This window comes from Cebus imitator, unplaced genomic scaffold, assembly GCF_001604975.1.
Source record: "Cebus imitator isolate Cc_AM_T3 unplaced genomic scaffold, Cebus_imitator-1.0 Scaffold534, whole genome shotgun sequence".
In the NCBI taxonomy this organism is placed as follows: domain Eukaryota; kingdom Metazoa; phylum Chordata; class Mammalia; order Primates; family Cebidae; genus Cebus; species Cebus imitator.
Window position 1 is genome coordinate 291,553 of NW_016107849.1, and position 23,271 is coordinate 314,823.

At 35.8% G+C, this 23,271-nt stretch overlaps 1 protein-coding gene across 2 annotated transcripts in view; it reads right to left on the minus strand.

The window, feature by feature from the left end:
* Positions 1 to 23,271, minus strand: part of DARS1 (aspartyl-tRNA synthetase 1) — an 80,134-nt gene that overhangs the window by 47,492 nt on the left and 9,371 nt on the right. For both annotated transcript variants that reach the window (XM_017514694.2, XM_037733512.1), the window contains exon 4: positions 7,563 to 7,665. In XM_017514694.2, the coding sequence (XP_017370183.1) occupies positions 7,563 to 7,665 (103 nt within the window). The remainder of the gene's footprint in view (positions 1 to 7,562; positions 7,666 to 23,271) is intronic.

Consider the following 23,271-nt stretch of genomic DNA (forward strand, 5'->3'; position numbering starts at 1 on the left):
GGCCTAAAATATAACAGAAAGCCTATATTCTAATATATTCTGATGTGTTGCTAATAGTAGAAATAAACTTGGGAGTTGGTAGAGGCTGGGTGATGCCCAAATTTTAGTTCTGGGTAATCATCGGCTCATGTTTTTCTAAACGATTTCCATTTATTACCACCACCGCCATCCAAAAAAAATCAATAATGGTGAAAGAGACACTACGTACATTAATAGTTTTTCCATTTGCATATTTATATACCCTTATGTCAACAAAAACTACTAACATTTTTAACACAGAAACTTGACTATTAAAGGTTTTCAGCAAAACCAATAAATTTTTTAGCTTTCTGGTTGTCAGAAATAATGTCTTAACTCTTACTATACTCAATGAGAAATGTACTCACAGATCTATATAACCATGCACATTCAAGTCAATAATTTTTAAATCTTTTAAATATTCTTTTTTTTTTTTTTTTTTTGAGATACAGTCTTGCTCTGTCACTCAGGCTGGAGTACAGTAGCACAATCTCAGCTCACTGCAACCTCTGCCTCCCAGGTTCAAGTGATTCTCCTGCCTCAGCCTCCAGAGTAGCTGGGATTATAGGCATGTGCCACCACGCCCAGCTAATTTTTGTATTTTTAGTAGAGACGGGGTTTCACCATGTTGGTCAGTCTGGTCTTGAACTCCTGACCTCGTGATCTGCCCGCCTCGGCCTCCCAAAGTGCTGGGATTACAAGCGTGAACCACTACGCCTGGCCTCAAGTGAATAATTTTTACATTTTTGCAAGGGTGTAATAAAAGATTAGTTAGAAAAGAGGCATGCCATAAAGCTGCTACATATCAGTTCTTCAAATAATGCAACAACATAAAATGCTTTGATGTTATAAATTAAACATACAATTCACTGACACAAAGAAGTGCAAAATGCCCAAACACAAGAACCATATATTTGCTAATTAAAACAGCATCAAAAGAACAAAAATAAAAATAAATTAGATAAGTACTTTAAAAAATAATAAAACCCCTTTTCAACAATAAAAATCTTTTTTTTTTTTTTAATTAGGATTTCAATCTATCACCTAGGCTGGAGTGCTATGGCACAATCTTGGCTCACTGCAACTGTCACTTCCCAGGCTCGAGTGATCCTCCTACTTCAGTCTCCCAGGGAGCTGAGATCACAGGCTCACACTACCATGCCTGGCTAATTATTCTGACTTTTATTTGTAGAGATGAGGTTTTACCATATTGCCCAGTCTAGTCTTGAACATCTGGGCTCAGGTTATCTGCCCGCCTTGGTCTCCCAAAGTGCTGGAATTACAGCTGTGAGTCACCTCGCCCAGCCATATGTTTCAATTCTAAGGTAAGTACAAGCTTTGTTTAAAGGTCAAACACTTCTTTCAATTACAGTGAATTGGTACCATACTAGATTTCAGACTTACATACGTTTCTCAGGTAAGTGGAAATAGCAGTGTTTGAGTAAGAGTCTTAGCTCTGAAGAATGAGGTATGATAAGCAGAACTATCTAACCTAATTTAAGTAAGATAGTAAACAACATATAAAGTCACATGGCTGTGTCAGGGGAAACCAGAGCTGTACAGTATTTAAAGTGGTAAAAACAAATTTTATTCAAGACTATTGCAATAGGGGAAAAGAGATATGAGTATAGAACTGGGCTCAACTTTGAATACACCATTGGCACGTGGGAACTTAGAGCCAAGGATGGGAACACAGAGTCAGTGGATGGAAAATTACTAAGAGGAGCCATTAAAGTTAAGGGGAGATTCTGGCTAAAGTGACCTAACAGGATTCTTGCTGTAGGCATGCGAGGGTGATCAGACATCACCTGGGGGATGGAGGAAGAGGAACCTGATTAGCTATGGAGGGTGATCAGATACTGAAGGGTGGATGAGGGGCTTGTGGTTAAAGCAACTCAGCAGGATGCTTACTAAAACAACAATGCAGGTATGAACATGAAGTAAAAAAGTCAAGGCTTATTGGGGCAGAAGGTTCTTTCAAAGGAGTCTGAGTTGAGTTTAGTCAATGAGGGACTCTTTGTCACCAGTTAGTAGGGAACTAAGTCCCTGCATTCTCTGTACCTCTATTACACCCATCTGCCCACGTGTGCTTTGCAAAAGTTAAAGATTTAAATCATTCTTTAAATCATGATAACTTCGTTTTTATGCCAGAGTCTTGCTCTGTTGTCCAAGCTGGACTGCGGTGGCAGTCCTACAGGTCACTGCAGCCTGGACCTCCTGGGCTCAGGTGATTCTCCAACCTCAGCCTCCTGAGTAGCTGTGACTACAGGTGCATGCCGCCATGCCCTACTAATTTTTAAACTATTTTTTTTTTGTAGAGATGGGGTTTTGCAATGTTGGCCAGGCTGGTCTCAAACTTCTGGGCTCAAGTCAACTGCCTGCCTTGGACTCCTGAAGTGCTGGGATTACAGGGATGAGCCACACTGGCTCAAATCAAATATGCCCAGCCAATAACTTATATTATGAACTCATTTTTCTTCACTAAAACCCCAAGAATTTTGAGTCCAAAATAAGCTTGGTGAGAAGTATGCACTACTTAACATGGCACAGGCCAGCAGTTCTGAAACTACTGTATGGGTTCTCTTTAGTGGAACAAAAAATGCCAGCCACCCCCAGTGATGACTTAAATTAGTTCTGTCATGTTACTTAAAGACCTACAAATACTAAATTAGTGTAAGTGCTTATGCTTATAGCCCTTAACTTTAAAATCGAAATAAATTTTTAAATAAAAACAAAATTAAAATTAATAATATTAATTTGTCGTTTTACTAAAACTAAATTGCTGACATTTGGTTTACTGTATAAAGCTTGTAGCCTCAGCGCCAGTTCCATAATTAATTTGTTTCTGTATTCTGACTTCAATATACTAGTAATATGAAGAATACCTGTTCTGTTACCTAAAACATTAACTCTGAGGTAGAGTCAGGACATTTCAGCTTCATAATTAACCAAAATTCTGCAAACAGTAATCTAAGAATGACAATTTATTTAAATAAAGTATCAGTCAATCATTTTATAAAACTATCTTGCTTATGTGAAAGTTAATAATGTAGCATTGTTAATTAAAATTTGCACCAAATGAATTACCAAATATCTGAAACTTAACTGGCACTTGAAATAGAAACATTTTTCCTTGCATCAAGCTGTTATACTATTAGTGATCTGCTGCTCCTATACAGACAAAAAGAGAATTTAATATATCTGCTTGAATGGTACAAGCATTTCTGAGTTCAGAATTGCCCTTAATTACCAAATAATACCTGGTAACCCAACTTGATCAGCATGTGTCTCTATTCAAGCTACTGTGAAACCTTCATTTGTACAGAATGTAAGTATCATTTGGCTTCAGCTGGCATGAATGCAACTGTAAATAAGATAGTAATGCTAATGGAGCACTAGATTCACATGGCAGGTTTCAGTTATAAATTGGTTTTTAAGATGATATGGAATAATACTCATATAACTTTAAGGTTATCATCAAAATGTATATTAAAACTTCTAAATATATATAATACATATAATACAAATATATAAATATATATAATTCTCAGCATCCTAAGAATATATATGTGGATCCCTAATAAATGAACAGAGAAACCAAACAATGAGGATAATGAAGGATGTGGGGTCAAGCTAAATGACAAAGAATGAGGATTAACGAATAAAGCCAATGCCTTTCAAATGAGAAGTGAAGTAAGAGAGGTCATTGCAGGCAAGGAGTATCTCCCCAGTCTAAGCAATATGTACTGGGAAGTAGAGGGAAGTAACACTGTAGTGAGGGAACCTCCAGGCAGAATATTGGAGATGGTTGGAAGTAGGAAGCCATTAAAGATTTTAGATAAACTAGCCCTGAAAATAAAACTTCTGGCAAGAGTGGACTTAAAGAGAGAGCAAAAAAGGTATGTATCATTCAATAAATATTAGTTTAATAAATGACTGGACTATTTGGTCCTAAACCAAGTAACACGGCAGAAAATATAAAGAACACTAAAAGGAGACAAAAAAATTGAAGCCAACTGTCTATAAAAACTCATGTGGAGAGACAAACAGAAGACTTTACTTTCAAATGTTTTAGAAATTTTAGTACTGCTTTAATTCTGGTGTCATATCAGAAAATTCAACTATTCTCCATGCTTAAAAACATACAAAGTCGACCGGACGCAGTGGCTCACACATGTAATCCCAGCACTTTGGGAGGCCAAGGCGGGTGGATCACCTGAGGTCAGGAGTTCGAGGCCAACCAATATGGTGACATCCCCAGTCTCTACTAAAAATACAAAAAATTAGCCGGGCGTGGTGGTGGGTGCCTGTAATCCCAGTTACTCAGGAGGCTGAGGCGGGAGAATGGCTTGAACCTGGGTGGCAGAGGTTGCAGTGAGCCGAGACCATACCATTGTACTCTAGCCTGGGCAACAAGAGTGAAACACCATCTCAAAATCAAAAAAAGAACCAAAACCAAAACAAAAAAAAAAACACAAAGTTCAAGTGAACTTAAGGTTTTTGTAGTTTGGTACAAGAATAATGAATATAGTTAGTGAATAACAATAATAATAACCACAGTGAATATATATTTTACAACCACAGCAGGTTATAAAATTTCTTCCTTTTCATGTGTTAATAATAAAGAAGAATTTCTTTGTACTGCTATTTATGATTCAATAATAACCTTACACCTTAGTTTTTTGTTTTTAGAACTATCAGTTCACCAAATGGTGAACCTTACACCTTAGATTTTTGTTTTTAGCAGGATCCGTTCACCTAAACAAGTGATCTCAAAGATAAATGTATGAGAGCTATCTTAATTTTTGCTTTCACAAAGGAGTAGTGCATACCCATTTTAGATAAAACACAGTTAACAATTTTTAGGAAAAGAATTTTAAAAGGCAAAGAAAAACCCCATACATCTTTTTCCTAAAAAAGTTTTTAAAAGTTCTTGATGAAGTCTAAAAGTAGACTTCTCTTACCAAGGATCAGGAGTTCTGAACTACCTTAGAAGTATAGTTTGACATCACACAGAAAGGACAAACTGACTGACCCATCTGCAACATAAAATCATGTTCCTAAGAAAATTATCTTAATCAACTACAAAAACTAAAAACTCATCATTATTTTGCCAAGAGTCTTAGCCATAAGAATTTTCCTTTTTCACAAGATAGCAAAAGCCATTAACCCGCCTACTGTAATTACATCAGGCTTGATTCCTTAACATACTTGTGCCAAAAGTGTAATAATAGTTATCTATGTACCACATGTTGAGCCTATTGTATAAAATTGACTCCATTCACTTGCATATAACAGTGAAAAGGTTTATAATTTACAACAGCTCAACCTTTTCCCACATATTGCTACTTTATCATATAAAGTCCATTTTTTAAAGGGACTAAAAATAGCTACAAAATCAAGTAACAATTTAGTTGTTAAGCCTGAACTGCCTCTAGATCTTTTTGGAGTTTCACTTCAGGAATTACAAAATCTAGGCTAAATTATCTATATTATTCCCTTGCCTAAAAGAAAGATCACCCATATGTCATCTCATTTGGATGAAAGCCTTTAATTTATTAAAATAATGATAAAAATGTGTTCTTTAATTTTATGAGGGCATTAGTGAACTAAGTTCTGTTTGGTAGGCCATTTGAAAGTAGCTCTTTTGGCTATCAAGCTATGGTTGACATCTGATATACTCAATCACTGTTACTTAGTCAAGTCCCAGGAGTTTCTGAGAAGATCTGAAATAATAACTTATTTGTGGAGTATTTTAACATGTCTGCTTCTAAATACATCATATGGATTAACTGCCCACTTGTCAGTAGAATGCTTCTCACTGAACATTATGGGTAAGTGGGATTTTCAAAAGACTTTTCCACTGGAAGCTTTAGGAATGTAATACTGAGGCTATAATGCAGTTTTATGGAAAAAAAAATATATTCCTCTATGTAACCGTCAGCTTCATGTAACAGTTTTCAGAACCAAATTATTGTACAAAAGACAATAACTATAAAAGTTGTTTGTTAATTTGAGGTTGACTTTTTTCCAGTATTGTTCAGTACATTTAATAGAATTTAGCATCTATGTCTGTGGCTTCCAGGGCCATCTTTTTCTTTTTATAGAAGGCTCTCTGTGCAGATAAAATTTCTAGGGACGAAGGTCATTTATGTTTGACTACATAGGAGACACACTGACCTTAAAAGGCTAGATGACAAATGCACACACTCTCACTAGGAAACAAAACAAGCAAACCGAATTACCAGAAGACACAGGTAGAAGATAAGTGGCTGTCTCTGGGCAGCAGGACAGGGAGGTAGGGAGAGGTGGGGCTACCGTACTAGTAGTACTAAAATACTACTGATCTCATCAATGAATTGATATTAATTCATGGCACTAAAGTTTTTAAACCCGAGTGCAGGTATCACTATGACGTAATAAAACTGAATTTGATAAATAAATATCTAAACCAAAACCAGCTGCTGAGCATCCATCATATGTAAAACATTGTGCTAGAGGGTCAGGGAGGGCTGAAAGCTAAATTAGGATATTAAATTAGAAAATCTGTAAGTTTCTTTCCAATTCTAAAACTCACAATTCCATCTATATTAACCCATCTATGAAAGCATGTATCTAAAGGGAAAAATTTTTTTAAATAGAAAAAATATATCATTTACTCTGATTGAATTCTTTTAAAAAATACACCTATGAAATTACTTTATTACTTAAAACATAAAGACCATCCATTTTCCCATGTTTTCTGAGATCATTATCATGGAAATAAAATTTGCCACTGTATTCCAGCCCAGAGACAGAGCGAGACTCTGTTTAAAAAACAAAACAAAAAAACTGATGAAATTGAGAAACACATGAAACAAAACTTGAGACACCAACTACCAAGTAAAAGTACTCTCATCACTTTAGAGCCACTGCACGCACAACCACACTTCTATCTCTATATCCACCTCCTGCAAGCTGAACAAAACAATGTGCTGCTTCCACAGGGAAACTCTGGACCGGACAGTCCAGACTTGTACAGGAGGAAAAAGTAAGTTTTACCTTTTTTCTCCTAAACTCTTTTGGTGTCAAAGCTGAAAGTTGTAACACATTTGTTTTACTTCTTTCTGGAGGAAATCATTTGCCAAACTACATTCTTTTATTTTATATACTTTTATTTTTCAGTTAGAAAACTTGTTGCTCAATATGCAAATCTCAAATTGGGGGAGGGAGGGAGGGAGGAAATGAAGCTCAACAAACACAACAAAATAAAGTTGCTCTGCTGTTTCGAGGCTGCCAGGCTTTTTGTTACTCCACTTGAAAGTAAATGTGACTTGTCTGTAGAGAGTGCTGCTTCAGCAGTTCCAAATGAATTTCAAGCCTGTGCTCCATATTTTCTCTTTTGTAAGTTTAATGTATTCAGCAACACTGAACTGACAATTTAAATAACTACATTTTTAAACAAACGAAGCATTGATGTTAATGTATGAAAATGGTCCAAACCCCTGGGAGTCTTGGTTCCCACCATTGTTTATTCTGACAACAGGATATAATTGCTTACTTACTTGGCAGCAAATTTAACCATCTGCTTGCTTGCATGGTCTCCCACTGCCACAAGAGCCTGGACATTAAACTGCTGCTGACGTAGGACTAAGAAGCACTGTTTCCCTGAAGAAATGGCAGAAAGAATACAAGTGTATTAAGGACATTCAACTTCAGGTTTTACAAAGAAGGAAAATACTCTCTACTATAAAACTGGGCCAAAATTTATCATATTCATCAGGCACACACACGTGTATCCTATCCATTTGGCTCCCACAGCCAAAATACTCATACTCAACTGACACAACCCTTAAAGCAACTCAAGTTCCTACGATGAGTTACAAGAAACACTTTTAACTTGTTTGTTATAAGAACACATGCAAATCACCTGTTTCAAAAAAATTTCTATATTAAGAAAATTATTTTGTCATTGCATTGACTTATTAAACAAATTTCAAGTAACTTGAGATCACTTTCAACATTCATTCAATAGAATATTCTACATGCAAAGGTACTGCACTACCATGGAAGCTTCAATAACGCAACCACAAAAGTGCTAATACAGTGCTTAAAAACAATGATGCAAACATTCTATGGGGATGGTCCATCTACAGAGTTTCTTCCTACCAAAGTGCATTTTAAAGAGCATTTAGATTGATGGGCTAGTGCCTTCTATGTTCTACGTTCTTCATTTTTCCTTTATCATCTTCCAAGTTCTTCATATTTTATAGTAGTCTCGTATTTTTTTTTACTCCAAATAACTTACATTGCCTACAAAAGATCATTCCCTTTAAGCCCTATAACCAGTTTTATTTTTACATAACCTGGGCCTCTTGATTCCTCCTCCTTTTATCAAGAACTGTCATTCCTTACTCTTAACCTTCTGAAAAACATTATTCATAATGTATTTCAGTTATTATGTATCCTGGTGACATCCCCTTTCCTTCAAAGCAGATCCTTCTTAAGTCTCCGGTCAAATTCTGGGAAAATTACTTCCTCATAAAAATGGGGTTAATCTCTCCAAGACCACTTTTCACATCAGATTGTCTTGTAAAACATCACAAAAGGATTTTGTTTTTTAAACTGAGCATTATCTTTTACATTTAGAACGGGCCTTAATTAAAAAAAAGAAAAAGGAAAGCAAAAATGCAAGCAGACTTACACTTACTACTTTGAACATAGAGTATTTTGAAATGCAAATCAGGTAGCAATCACAGCTTAAAAAAGGTTGCAAACAAAGTGTCAACACAGACATAATCTATTGACTTTGGAGTCATATATGATTGGCAGGTTTTTAACCACTAAAAAACACTCTAATTTTCCCTTTTCCTTTGGAGGATGATCCAGTCACAAAGTAAAATCCTAAAAAATAAAGTTGTACTAACTAAACAAATTCAAAGGAATACTGGATGGACAAAGGTTATTACCACAGAGAAACTTGCAGATGAATAAAAATAACATTTCCCTAGGAACTACTATTGAAACCACAGCCACACATTACCCCACTTAGAAAAGAATGTTACTGTGAAATGGACGGTAATGTGCACACAACAGTGCTAGGCTAAGCCATAATGTAGTCAGAGTATATTAGCTACTCTAATAGTGCAGACAGAAGCAGCATCAACCTAGCTGCCTCACAAAGCTGTCCAGTGATGAATTTCTGTGCTACACAAAGACCCTGGAGAAAGAATGGAGAACTCAAAAGGACGGAGAACTCAAAAGGACATACAAAGGGTGAGCACAGGAAAAGTCTATGGGTCAGCACTAGGGGGTAACAATTAGTGTAAGGGTCTGGGAGAAAAGAGTAAAAGCTTTGAAATCAAAAGGCCTGGTATCATATCCTACTACTTCCTATGAAGGGGCTTGTGGGAAAATTATTAAACAACTTTATATCTCAGTTCTTGTAAAATGGAGACGGTAATAGTCATGGGGTTTTCTTCCATAATCATGAGGATTTTACAGTACGTTTAAAGTTGAGACACAGCCAAACTCATATTAACTATTAACAACTTTTATTTTTTTGAGTTGGAATTTCACTCTTGTTGCCCAGACTGGAGTGCAATGGGGTGATCTTGACTTACTGCAACCTCTGCCTCCCAGGTTCAAGCTATTCTCCTGCCTCAGCTTCCTGCATAGCTGGGATTATAGGCGCATGCCACCAGGCCTGACTAATTTTTGTATTTTTAGTACAGATGGGGGTTTCACCATGTTGGCCTGGTTGGTCTCGAACTCCTGACCTCAGGTGATCCACAGCCTCCCGAAGTGCTGGGATCACAGGCATTAGCCATTACGCCTGGCCTACTAATGACTATTACTGGTTACACCACTACCACTGACTACTTTTTGCACGATTGACTATCATTCCTATTTCACAGCGGAATGACTATATACAAAAACTATGCAGGGTACTGGGAACACAAACATAAATATTTGTTAGAAAATCATGATAGATTTTACATAAGGAAAAAGTGATAAAACCATATATAACATGTAATCCCAATTTTGTTAGTAAAATTAAGTATATTAAGATTGATCATATAGAGGAAAAAACCCATCAAAATGTGGTTACCAATGAATGACAAAATTACAGGAATTTATTCTGTCCCTGTATTTTTCTACATTTTCTGAACTTTCTACAATAAATATGCACTATTTTTCTTTTTTTGAGATGGAGTTTCCCTCTGTCACCAGACTGGAGTGCAGTGGCGTGATCCTGGCTAACTGCAATCTCCGACTACCTGGTTCAAGCGATTCTCCTGCCTCAGCCTCTACAGTAGCTGGGATTACAGACACACGCCACCACACCCAGCTAATTTTTGTATGTTTAGTAGAGACTGCGTTTCACCCGTTGGGCAGGATGGTCTCAATCTCCTGGCCTTATGATCTGCCTGCCTCGGCCTCCCAAAGTGTTGGGATTACAGGTGTGAGCCACCTGCACCCAGCCAATAAGCACTATTTTTCTAATCAGAATAAAATTTTTTAAGAGAACTATACACTAGAGGTAGGTACAAAAGAAAGGTAAGGGCTGAAAGGAAATTTTGGCCAAATTCAAAAGTAAACACAAGCAATAAGGAGAACCTGGGAAGTTCTAGGTGGCTAAACAAAGGAGTATAAATATACCTCTTAAGATTTGCATGCCTGCTAGAGAAAAGAAATGAAATAAATGGTTACAGGTATTGATCGACTTACGACCTGTGCAATTTACGACCATTCGACTTTACAACCATAATCACTAGCCACGACTGCTCCGCTGTAGATTTTTGGAAACACTACAACATTTTGATGTGTATCAAGAATATCGCTGCCGCCTGGGAGGCTGTGACGACAAAGTGCATGAATGGCATCTGGAAAAATTGTGTTATGCACTATGTTAATGATTTTGACGGATTTGACAGTGAACATGAACTTGAAACGATTCGGGAAAAAATAGTAAAACTCGCTAAAGATCTTTCTTTGGAGTGTGAAATGGAAGATGTCGAAGAGTTGCTAGACAAAGAATCCAGAGAACTTACAAATGAAGAACTAATCAAACTGGAAGAAGAAAGAGTGGCGGAAGAAGAAAGAAGAGAAGCAGAGAAAGAAGAGGAGGAGCCAGAAAGAAAGTTCACCACTAAGGGATTATCAGACAGTTTATCTTTACTGAATAAACTTCTTATACATTTCGAAGCAATGGACCCAAACATCGAACGATTTGCAAGGATTGAACGGATGGCGCATGATGTGTTTCGTCTGTATCGTGAAATTTATGAAGAAAAAAAGAAACATACAATTCAGACAAAGCTCACCATGTTTATGAAAAAACCAACTCCGGTAACCCCAACTGCTGCCTCAGATGACGACATCAACGATCCGCAGCCAAGCACCAGCGGCCAATAAAATGTTTCGTACATGTTTATATATTTTGATATGTTTTGCAATTGGGAAAATGTTTCCTATGGTATTTTTTACACCTGTATTTTGTATTTTTGTATGCACCTGTACTTTGTAATTTTGTATGTTTTGCAAATATTAAACCAGTTGTACTGGTAATGCAGTGTGTTACTTAAACCTGACAAATGTAAAAATAAGAAACAAAATGGTGTAGAGATGATACAAATGGCATAAAATGAACAAAGAAAATTATGATATATAACAATAATGAAAGAAAATTATGATAAAATATGACTTAAACATTTTTATAACATCATTTCACAGTACTGTACATGTAGCCTACACAACTTACGACCAAATTGTGTTACGACCGGTCTGTCAGACCCAATTGTGGTCGTAAGTCGAGCACTAGCTGTATAAGTAAAGTGAAGGCCAGGCATGGTGGCTCACACCTGTAATCCCAGCACTTTGGGAGATCGAGGTGGGCAGATCTCTTGAGGTCAGGAGTTCGAGACTGGACTGGCCAACATGGTGAAACCCTATCTCTACTAAAAATACAAAAATTAGCCAGGTGTGTTGGCGGGCATCTGTAATCCCAACAACTTGGGAGGCTGAGGCAGGAGAATCAAGTGAACCCAGGAGGCAGAGGTTGCAGTGAGCTGAGATCATGCCACTGCACTCGACTGGGTAACAGGGCAAGACTCCATCTCAAAAAAAAAAAAAAAAAAAAAAAAAAAAAAGTGAAGAATGTTCACTCTACCCTTTAGATGTTTACTGTGCTTATTAGATGTAATTCTAAAAATTAATTTTTTCTTATTAAAAAAAGGCAACAGACGGAGGAGGAAGGGAATAAAGTGGTGAGATCAGTCTACGAGCATATTATTTTATAAAAACCTATACAGGTTTTTATAAAAAAATAACCAGATCAATGGAACATAAGAAAACCTAAAATAGACCCTATTAGATAAAGGAGATTCTAATTCTGAACAATTCAGGAGATTACAAAATTTTAAAAAACCCCAATAAATACAAAAACTGAGTAAAAAATGGAACTGAATATTAAACTATACCATGGAAGGAAGGAGAACTTTCTAAGTTTAAGAATGAAAGAACATCTAAATACAAAAATAAATCAAAGGAACAATAACACTGAGAAAAAATATGTGCTGAATGGCATATAATCTATATAAGTTAATATTTTTAATACATAAGGATCTTAAAGATTTATGAGAAAAGAACATTGAGATCCCAATAATAGGCAATAGACCAAAACAGATAATCTGAAGGAAAAAGAAGAAAACTATAGCAAGTAAATACAGTATAAGGAAAAAACAGTTACTGTAATGAAAGTAATTTAAGTTGAAGCAAACAACAGATTATTTACCTCTCAAATGAGCAAAGATTAAAAAAATACAAAATATAAAATATAATATTACTCAATGCTTGGGAGAATTAAAACCGTAAAACTGTTCCTTTGTAACTTGCTGAAGGCAGGATAAATTTGCACAATGCTTCTGAAGAACAATTTGGCAATGAGCATTAAAAGGCTTAAAAATGTTATCTTTGGCCGGGGGCGGTGGCTCAAGCCTGTAATCCCAGCACTTTGGGAGGCTGAGGCGGGTGGATCACGAGGTCAAGAGATCGAGACCATCCTGATCAACAAGGTGAAACCTCGTCTCTACTAAAAATACAAAAATTAGCTGGGCATCATGGTGCATGCCTGTAGTCCCAGCTACTCGGGAGGCTGAGGCTGGAGAATTGCTTGAACCCAGGAGGCAGAGGTTGCGATGAGCTGAGATCATGCCATTGCACTCCAGTCTGGGCAACAACAGCAAAACTCCGTCTCAAAAAAAAAAAAAAAAGTTATCTTTGACTCAATAAATACATTTCTTACAATATATGTTAAGGATATTGAAACAGAACTACTTGTGACTAATGCTATGGTCCCCAGGTTTTCTATGTTCAAAGTACTTTCAAATACAAGAACATTAATGGTCCACTTAAATGATTTTTTAAAGGACTCCAAACAAAAAATCAGTACTGGCTTTCAGGTAAACTGAACTGTCCACTCGGGCTACTTCTCTATAAAGTACTTTTCAGACCAAGTTCTTGTCATGTATTAGGAAACAAAATTGTTCTTTCTTTGGCTCTGGTTGGTGACACACTGTGCTGCATGATTAGCTTAGTGCAACATTTTACAAGGCACTGCCTTCCACACGCTGAGGGATAAATAGGAGCCATGTGTACATGATCCTTTTGTACAAATTTAAAAAACAAAAATATGGTCACGTCTGTAAATGTGTATTTTTTTTCTTGCGCAAGGATACACAAGAAACAACAGTGGCTATTTTGCAGGGAAGAGATAGTAGTGAGATGGAGGAGACAGAATCGTGAGGCCTCTATTGTCATATCTTTTTCTACTACTGGAATCTTTATTTTTACCATACCCATATATTACTTTTTAAGAAGCAAATATATAATTCCCCGGTTTAATAAAAAGTTCTCCTTCAAAAGTTAGTATGTGAACTTCAGAAGGCAGATTAATCAACTATTAAATATTATTCATCTTTCTTCTTGGAATTTTCCAACACAAAAGACAGTGTATAGAAAACAAAGTCAGTGTTCAAAACAGCTGAATGAACTATCTTTTGATATTTTATTTGTTTTTGTTTTGTTTTCTTGAGACAGAGTCTCGCTCTATTGCCCAGGCTGGAGAGTAATGGCACAATCTCAGCTCACTGCAACTTCCACTCCTGGCTTCAAGTGATTCTCCTCCTGACTCAGTCTCCTGAGTATCTGGGATTACAAGCACGTACCACCATACCTAACTAACTAATTTTTGTATTTTTAGTAGAGATGGGGTTTTGCCTTGTTGGCCAGGCTCATTTCAAATTCCTGACCTCAAGTGATTCACTCGCCTCAGCCTCCCAAAGTGTTGGGATTACAGGCCTGGTCTATCTTTTGATATTTTAAATTTTAGTTCTTAACACTTAAAACTTTGTGTTGCATTTTGATTAGGTTTTTAGAAGAAGTAGTTTATTTCTTAAATTTATATGGATGTACTCTTTTAGAAAAACGTAAAGTTAGAAATTTTTATCGTGTAATCTTTATTTCTGAGCTAAGGAACAAACACATAGGTGGTTAGGACAGAAAGTTTATTCTCAGCTCCATTATGGTGAGTGAAGTGGGCCTTCATGGGAGAACCAGGTTATAAAAGATGTAACGCAACCCTACGTTTTCATCTCTTCCTGCTGACTTTAAGCTTGCTAAGCCCCCTAGATTCATTATTTAGATAATGTACCTTAACTTTCTAATGCCCAACATTAACATTTTCCTTCATTATTTGTATTAATCAACTAGGGATTAAAACAACAAAGACCTAAACATTCTAAAGCATTTTCCATTTATTATTTCCCCTGAAATATTCTTGCACAGATATAAGTTGATGTTATTTTGGAAGTATAACTAAGTTTTTAGGAAGAATAGTGTCGAAAGAATTATTTTGTGCCAGTGTCTTCCACATGGTATGTGTAAAATTTGAAAGGAACAACAGACATTCCAAATTACTCTTTCAATATGCAGACTTAAGCTCATATGCTTCCATGCTTGAAAGAAACTAATTTGAGCATATCATTAAGGTAAGAAATTTCTCCTTGCTCCTATTTAAAACACTCCACTTTAGGGATGTTACATATAAACCTACTATAAAAAATGTGATTTTCATTTAAAACAATGTCTGAAACACTGCCCTTAAGAAAAAAATATGCAGGCTTTTTTTTTTTTTTTTTTTTTTTTTTAATACAAAGAGACTCTTATTTTTGCATTATAGGATTCTAATTGTTATACTTTTGACAGTAGGATTTTGACACTTCCATTTCCTTATTCATAGTTTCAGAACTTTGCTCTACTGGAAATTGCCACTATGGTTGTTCCTTCAAGCTCAGCTTTAATATGTTACTACTCCTGGGGTTAAAGCACACAAATGATCCCAAGTGAGTTACACCACGGTACTCCAGCCTGGGTGACACAGCGAGACTCCATCTCAAAAAAATAAATGAAGAGAATATACATTGGTAGAAATAAAAAACACTGACAATCATTACTGAAAACTGTCTCCGTACATTTTCTGTTGCTTATAACAAAATATCTGAAATTGGGTAATTTACAAGGAAACAAAATTTATTTTTTAAAGTTCTGGAGGGTGGGAAGTCCAAAGATGAAGGGACACAACCTCTAAGTGCCTTTTTGCTGAGAAGCTGAGTGTGCTAGTTTAGTCTCTCCTCCTCTTAGAAAACCACTAATGCCACTCCTGTTTCATGGGGGTAGAGCCTTCAAGACCCAATCACCTCTTAAAGGCCTCACCTTTCAACAATGTCACTCTGGGGATTAAGCCTTTTTTTTTTTTTTTTTTTTGGGAGACAGAGTCTCACTCTGTCGCCCAAGCTAGAGTGCAGTGGTGTGATCTTGGCTCACTGCAACCTTTGCCTCCTGGGTTCAAGTGATCCACACCTCAGCCTCCCGGGTAGCTAGGACTACAGATGAGCACCATGATGCCCAGCTATTTTTTGTATTTTTAGTAGAGACAGGGTTCACCATATTGGCCAGGCTGGTCTTAAACTCCTGGGTTCAAGTGATCTGCCTCTCTCAGCCTCTCAAGGTGCTGGGATTACAGGTGTGAGCCACCATGCCTGACTGGGATTAAGTTTCAACATGAGTTCTACAGGGGACAAATAATGAAACCATGGCAGCAAGGATGTGGAGAAAGTGGTACTGTGAAATACTTGTGGGAATATAATTGAGTACAACTTCTGGGGAGGATAATCTGGTATTAGAAATTTTAAAAATGCATATGCATGCCCTTAACCCAGCAATTTCATTTCTAGATACCCATCTTGGAGAAATACTACGCATGTAGATCTATAACAAGTATCATGGAAGGGTTTCCAAGAAACACTATTATTTTAAAAAGTTGAAAAATAGTATGTAAAGTATAAGACATACTAAACATACGCACACCCAAAGTAAAACAAACTCTGTGTGTGCATATATGCATTACAAAGATCTGGAAAGATGCTTAACAAATTAAGAATGAATAAAAATGAAAAAGAATGAATAGAAAAGGTTGGGGCAGAGGATAGGTAATATAAAAGAAAAAAGGGAGTATCATTTCTATATTCTTTTAAAGATTCATGTGAAAGTATTAACGTATTACTTGAGTAACTTACATAAATACTGTAACTTAAAAACAGAATAAAATTTTCCAGTTTAAAATGATGAAAACCAGATTACACATGCAAAATTCCGCAAAAGTAAATAAGTTAAACTAGCACTATACTAAAAAGAAAACAACCCGCATCTTTGCCAAATTGAATTTATTCAAAGAATCTAAAAATGCTTCAATGTTATAAAATACATTATTGTAAATCACTACAATTACAAAAAATTGATTGTTATTTATAGCAGTTATGTTCTATAAAGTTGCCACAACACTGAATTAGAGTATACTGAATCATTGCTCCTGAGGGAAATTTAGGGTTAGGTTCCTTCACGCTTATGGTCAAATTTTTGCCAACTGATTAATAGACAGCCTTCTTTTTTGTGTGTTTCTGTTTAAAGATACCTTAATATATATTGTTGAGTCATTAACACTTAACTCATAGCCAAGGGCACTGTAACTCATGCCTAAACAAAGCGTATCTAAACACAAGTAGTTTCTCCTTAAGGGACAGCACAGTCTTCTTGTGCTTACGGACACTTGAAACATTTCAGAACCATACTTAGGGGCCATTTTAAAAGGCAAAAAGGCAAGCTGGACTCAGTGATGCATGACTATAGTTCCAGCTACTTGGGGGGCTGAGGCATGAGGACTGTATGAGGCCAAGAGTTGGAGGGAGCAGTGCACTACAATCACACCTGTGAATAACCACTGTACTCTAGCCTGGGCGACACAGTGAGACCATGCCTAAAAAAAAGAGCTCATTAAGCATCTTCTTGGGCCACAATGGAGTAACACTACAAATCAATAATGAGAAATTCTAGAAACTATATAAATACATGGAAATTAAAGAATATGCTCTGCGGTGACCAGTGGGGTCAATGAAGAAATTAAAGGAATAAAAAAGTTTCTTGAAACAAAATAATAGAAACAACATGCCAAAGCATATGTGATATAGTGAAAGTAGTACTAAGAGGAAAATGTATAGCTGTAAGTATCTATCTAAAAAAAAAAGAAAAAAGAAAAAGATCAAATAACCTAATGATGTATCTTAAAGAACTAGGAAAGCGAGTATAAACCAAACACAAAATTAGTAGAATAATAAAGATCATGGCAGAAATAAATGACTTTGAAATGAAGGAAACAATATAAAAGATCAATGAAACAAAAAGTTGGTTTTTAAAAAAGATAAATGAAACTGACAAGCTTTTAGCCAGACTAAGGAAAAAAGGCCTGAATAAATAAAATCAGAGATGAAAAAGGAGACATTACAACCGATACCACAGAAATTCAAAAGATTAGTGGCTGCTATGAGCAACTATATGCCAATAAATTGGAAAATCTAGAAGAAATGGACACATTTCTGGACACATACAACCTACCAACATTGAACCATAAAGAAATCCAAAACCTGAGCAGACCAGTAACAAGTAACAAGATTAAAGCTGTAATAAAATGTCTCCCAATAAAGAAAAGCCCAGGACCTGATGGCTTTACTGCTGAATTCTACTATATATTTAAAGGACTCACACCAACCCTACTCAAACTGTCCCAAAAAACAGAGGAAGAGAAAATACTTCCAAACTCATTCTAAGAGATCAGTATTACCCTGGCACCAAAGACACATCAAAAAAGAAAACTACAGACCCGTATCTCTGATGAATACTGATGCAGAAATCCTCAACAAAATACTAGCGAACCAAATTCAACAATACATTAAAAAGATAATTTATTATGACCAAGTGGGATTTATCTTAGGAATGCAAGGACGTTCAACATATACAAATCAATCAATCTAATACATCATATCAACAGAATGAAGGACAAAAACTATATGATCATTTCCAACTGATGCTGAAAAAGCAGCTGATAAAGTTCAAACTCCCAAAGAGGGGATATAGAAGGAACATACCTTAACATAATAGCTATATATGACAGACACACAGCTAGTATTGTACTGAATGGGGAAAAACTGAAATCCTTTCCTCTTAGATCTGGAACATGACAAGTATGCCCACTTTCACCGTTATTCAACATAGGACTAGAAATTTTAGCTAGAGCAATCAGATAAGAGAAAGAAATAAAAGGCATCCAAATTGAAAAGGAAGAAGTCAAATCATCCTTTTTTGTGGATGATATGATCTCATATTTGGAAAAACTCCAGCAAAATCTATCAGAACCGATAAATTCAGTAACCAGTAAAGTTGCAAGATACAAAATCAACATATAAACATCAGTAGCATTTCTATATGCCAATAGTGAACAAAGTGAAAAAGAAATCAAAAAGTAATCCCATTTACAATAACCACAAATAAAATTAAATACCTAGGAATTAACTAAAGAAGTGGAAGATCTCTGAAAACTATAGAACACTATTGAAAGAAACTGAAGAGGACTCACAAAAAATGGAAAGATATTCTGTGTTCATGGATTGGAAGAAGCAATATTGTTAAAATGTCTATACTACTCAAAGTAATTTACATATTTAATTCAATCCCTATCAAAATGCCAATGACATTCTCCACAGAAATAGAAAAAAAAAAAAATCCTAAAATTTATATGGAATCACAAAAGACCCAGAATAGCCAAAGCTATATGGAGCAAAAAGAACAAAACTGGAGGAATCACACTACTTAACTTCAAATTACATACATAGCTATAGTAACCAAAATAACATGGTACTGGAATAAAAATAGACACATAGACCAATGGAACAGAACAGAGAATCCAGAAACAGATCCACACATCTATAGTAAACTCGTTTTTGACAAAGGTGCCAAGAATATACATTGGGGAAAAGACAAGTCTCTTCAATAAATTGTGCTGGGAAAACTGGATATCCATATACAAAAGACTGAAACTTGATCCCATCTCTCATCTCTCACCATATATAAAAATCAAATCACAATGAATTGAAGACTTAAATCTAAGGCTTCAAACTATGGCACTACTACAAGAAAACATTGGGGAAACTCTTGACGACACTGATGTGGGCAAAAATTTCTTGAGTAATACCCCACAAGCACAGGCAATCAAAGTAAAAATGGACAAATGAGATCACATCAAGTTAAAAAGCTTCTGCACAGTAAAGGTAACAAAGTGAAGAGACAACCTACATAATGGGAGAAAGTATTTACAAACTATCCATCTGACAAGGTATTTCTAACCAGAATATACAAGGAGTTCATGCAACTCTACAGGAAAAAAAATCTAGTAATACAATTTTAAAATGGGCAAAAGATTTAAATAGACATTTCTCAAAAGAAGACATACAAATGGCAAACAGGCATAAGAAAAAGTGCTCATCATCACTGATCTTCAGAGGAATGCAGATCATAACTGCAATGAGGCATCATCTCACTCCAGTAAGGCTTATATCAAAAAGTCAAACAAATAACAAATGCTGGTGAGGATGTGGAGGAAAGAGAACCCTTATACATTGTTGGTGGGAATGTAAATTAGTGCAATCACTATGTAGAACAGTTTGGAGGTTACTCAAAAAACTAAAAAGAGCTACCACATAATCCAGCAATCCCACTGGTGGGTATATACCAAAAGAAAGGAAACCAGTATATCAAACTGATATACTGAGAGGTATCTGCACTCTCATGTTTACTGCAGCCTGTTCACAACAGCCAAGATTTGGAAGCAACCTAAGTATCCATCAACAGATGAATGGATAAAGAAAATGTGGTACATATACACAATGGAGTACTGTTCAGCCATAAAAAAGAATGAGATCCTGTCATCTGCAGCAACATGGGTGGAACTGGAGGTCGTATTAAGTGAAATAAGCCAGGCACAGAAAGACAAAAATTGCATTTATTCACTTATTTGTGGGATCTAAAAATCAAAACAATTGAACTCATGGAGACAGAGAACAGAAAGATAGTTTACCAGAGACTGGGAAGGGTAATAGGGGTTGAAGGTATGGGGTCCTGGAGATATTAATAGGTACCCAAAGTAGCAGAACAGGGGGATTATAGCCAGTAACAATTGTACATTTAAAAATAACTAAAATAATGGCTGGGTGTTGTGGCTCACGCCTATAATCCTAACACTTTGGGAGGCTGAGGTGGGCGCATCACTTGAGCTCATGAGTTTGAGACCAGCCTGGGCAACATGGCCAAACCCTGTCTTTACAAAAAAAAAAAAAAAAAAAAATTAGCTGAGTGTGGTGATGTGCCTGTAGTACCGTAGTACCAGCTACTCAGGAGGCTATGGGAGGATGGCCTGAGCCCAGGAGATAGAGCTGCATTGAGTTGAGATCACACAGCTGCACTCTAGCCCGGGTCACAGAGTCAGACCTTGTCTCGAAAAATAAATGAAATTTAAACAATAAAAATAGCTTAAAAATATATAACTGGATTGTATATAACACGAAGAATAAATGCTTGAGGCGATGAATATCCAATTTTCTATGATGTGATTATTACACATTGCATGCCCGTTTCAAAATATCTCATGTACCCCAGAAATATATACATCTATGCAACCACAAAAAATTTTTTAAAGTCTCTTTTTAAAAGGCAGAAATGTGGCATTAAATAGACTGTGAAAAGGACACTTGTTTACAGTATAAGAGCTGAAACAAGAAGGTAGAGCCTTACTGTGTTTGACTTTAATTGGGAACGTCTGTACTGGATGACGTAAATATTCTGCCACTCTGCAAACGTACAGGTCTGGCATGATGGAGAATGACCATAAAGTACTGTAAGCATTCATGTTGGGATTATAAATACATTTTAACCAGTAGATGAATTTGCAAATATGCAATCCACGAATAATGAGGATTAACTACATTAAAATTTTTTTATTATACAGAAAATTTCCAACTAACACAAAAGCAGAATGAATAGTATAATGAACCGCTCTACATAAACATTACATAACACAATTATATTTCGAAGGTAAGAAATGCTAGAAAAAGGTCTGATAAAATTCAACACCTCCTTCTGCCAAACAGAAAACCTGGATGAGAAAAAGAACTACTTTTAATCGACTTTTTAAACTTGGCCATTTATTTTCTAATGACATTTTATGTAGAATCCTTAAGTCAAAATAACTCATTTAGAACTTGAATTTCTGCTCTTTCAAAAATTCTTCATTGTGTGACTCCCTGAAGTACTAGAGAATCTACTAGCATTGCAAAACAAACAATAAGAAATGAGATACAAACGTTTGAAAGAAAAGGACATAGTAATCATTACTTGTAAAGCCTCTCTTCCCCCCAAAAAACTGAAATGCAAACAGACTTGGAGAAAAATATTTGTTTTGTACAATAAAAATACAAACAGAGCAAGAACAATACACAAAAGAAGTTCAAAATAGTTAACATACCAGAAAAAGAAGTTTAACCAATGAGTGAAACACAAATTAAAGCAACAATGGATAAACTTGAACTTTACACAAATGGGAAAATATATATATGAATAAATAAATACAGCCATACTATGAAATACTATGAAACCATTTAAAAAAAATGATGCAGCAGGACTATATGCACAGACATGAAAAGATGTCCAAAAGAAAAAGTGTAGGTTATAAAATAATACAGAGTATTATAAATTTTTTAGTTCAAACACACATATACACTCACACGCATCCCCCAGCTTCCCCATAAAAACAAATCTGAGGCTGTACTCCAGCCTGGGTGACAGAGCAAGATCCTGACTCAAAAAAGTCTCCATCTCTACTAAAAATTCAAAAATTAACTGGATGTGGTGGCAGTGCCTGTAACCCCAGCTACTTGGGAGGCCGAGGCATGAAAATCGCTTCAATCCAGGAGGCAGAGGTTGCAATGAGCTAAGATCGCCTCACTGCATTCCAGCCTCAGTGACACAGTGAAACTCTGTCTCAAACCAAAAAACCCACAAATCTGTAAAGAAGGATTATAGTCAGTTTTCCACTTTATCCATGATTTAATTCTATAATGATCAAGCATTTCATGAAAAATGGTTACTTTTATAATCCAGAACAAAATTTTCTATTTTGAAATAAAAAATATTGTAAATTATCATGTAGTGCTACATAAAACACTGGCATAGAGTATGAACTCATTTTTGTAAAAGGAAGTGTCAATTTTTGTTTAAAGCAATTTCTATCATTTTAAACTTCTACAGTGTCTTTTTATTCCCCTGGGAGTGAAACAACAGGTGAATTACATTTTCTGCTTTATTCTTTAGTTTTTGTGCTGTTTGAGTTTTAAAATATTGCCTGTGCATTAGTTTTCAATTAAAAGGAAAAAGGTTATTTCCATTTAGTCCCTCCAAAATTCCAGCTACTCATACTTATTTTTTTGAGACAGAATAACAAATAGTTAATATACAAATAAAAAGTGCTGTAAAATTCCTAAATAAAAAGCTCTTAAGAAGGTTTTAAAGCTTTCAGTCCGTTCATAACATTGACACTCATAAACTCTCCCTATCCGCCCACCATTAGCATGTATCATCAATAAAGTCCTTACACCTGCAATTTGTTTCAGGTTTTGATGCAACAGGCACTATCAATGAAGAGACTATAACAATTTGTCACAAATGGAAAAAAACCACTAGCAGATGGTATAGGAAGAACATTCTCAAATCTGAAAATCTGCAATGTTTCAAAATCCCCAACTTTTTGAATGCCGACATGACCCTCAAAAAAAA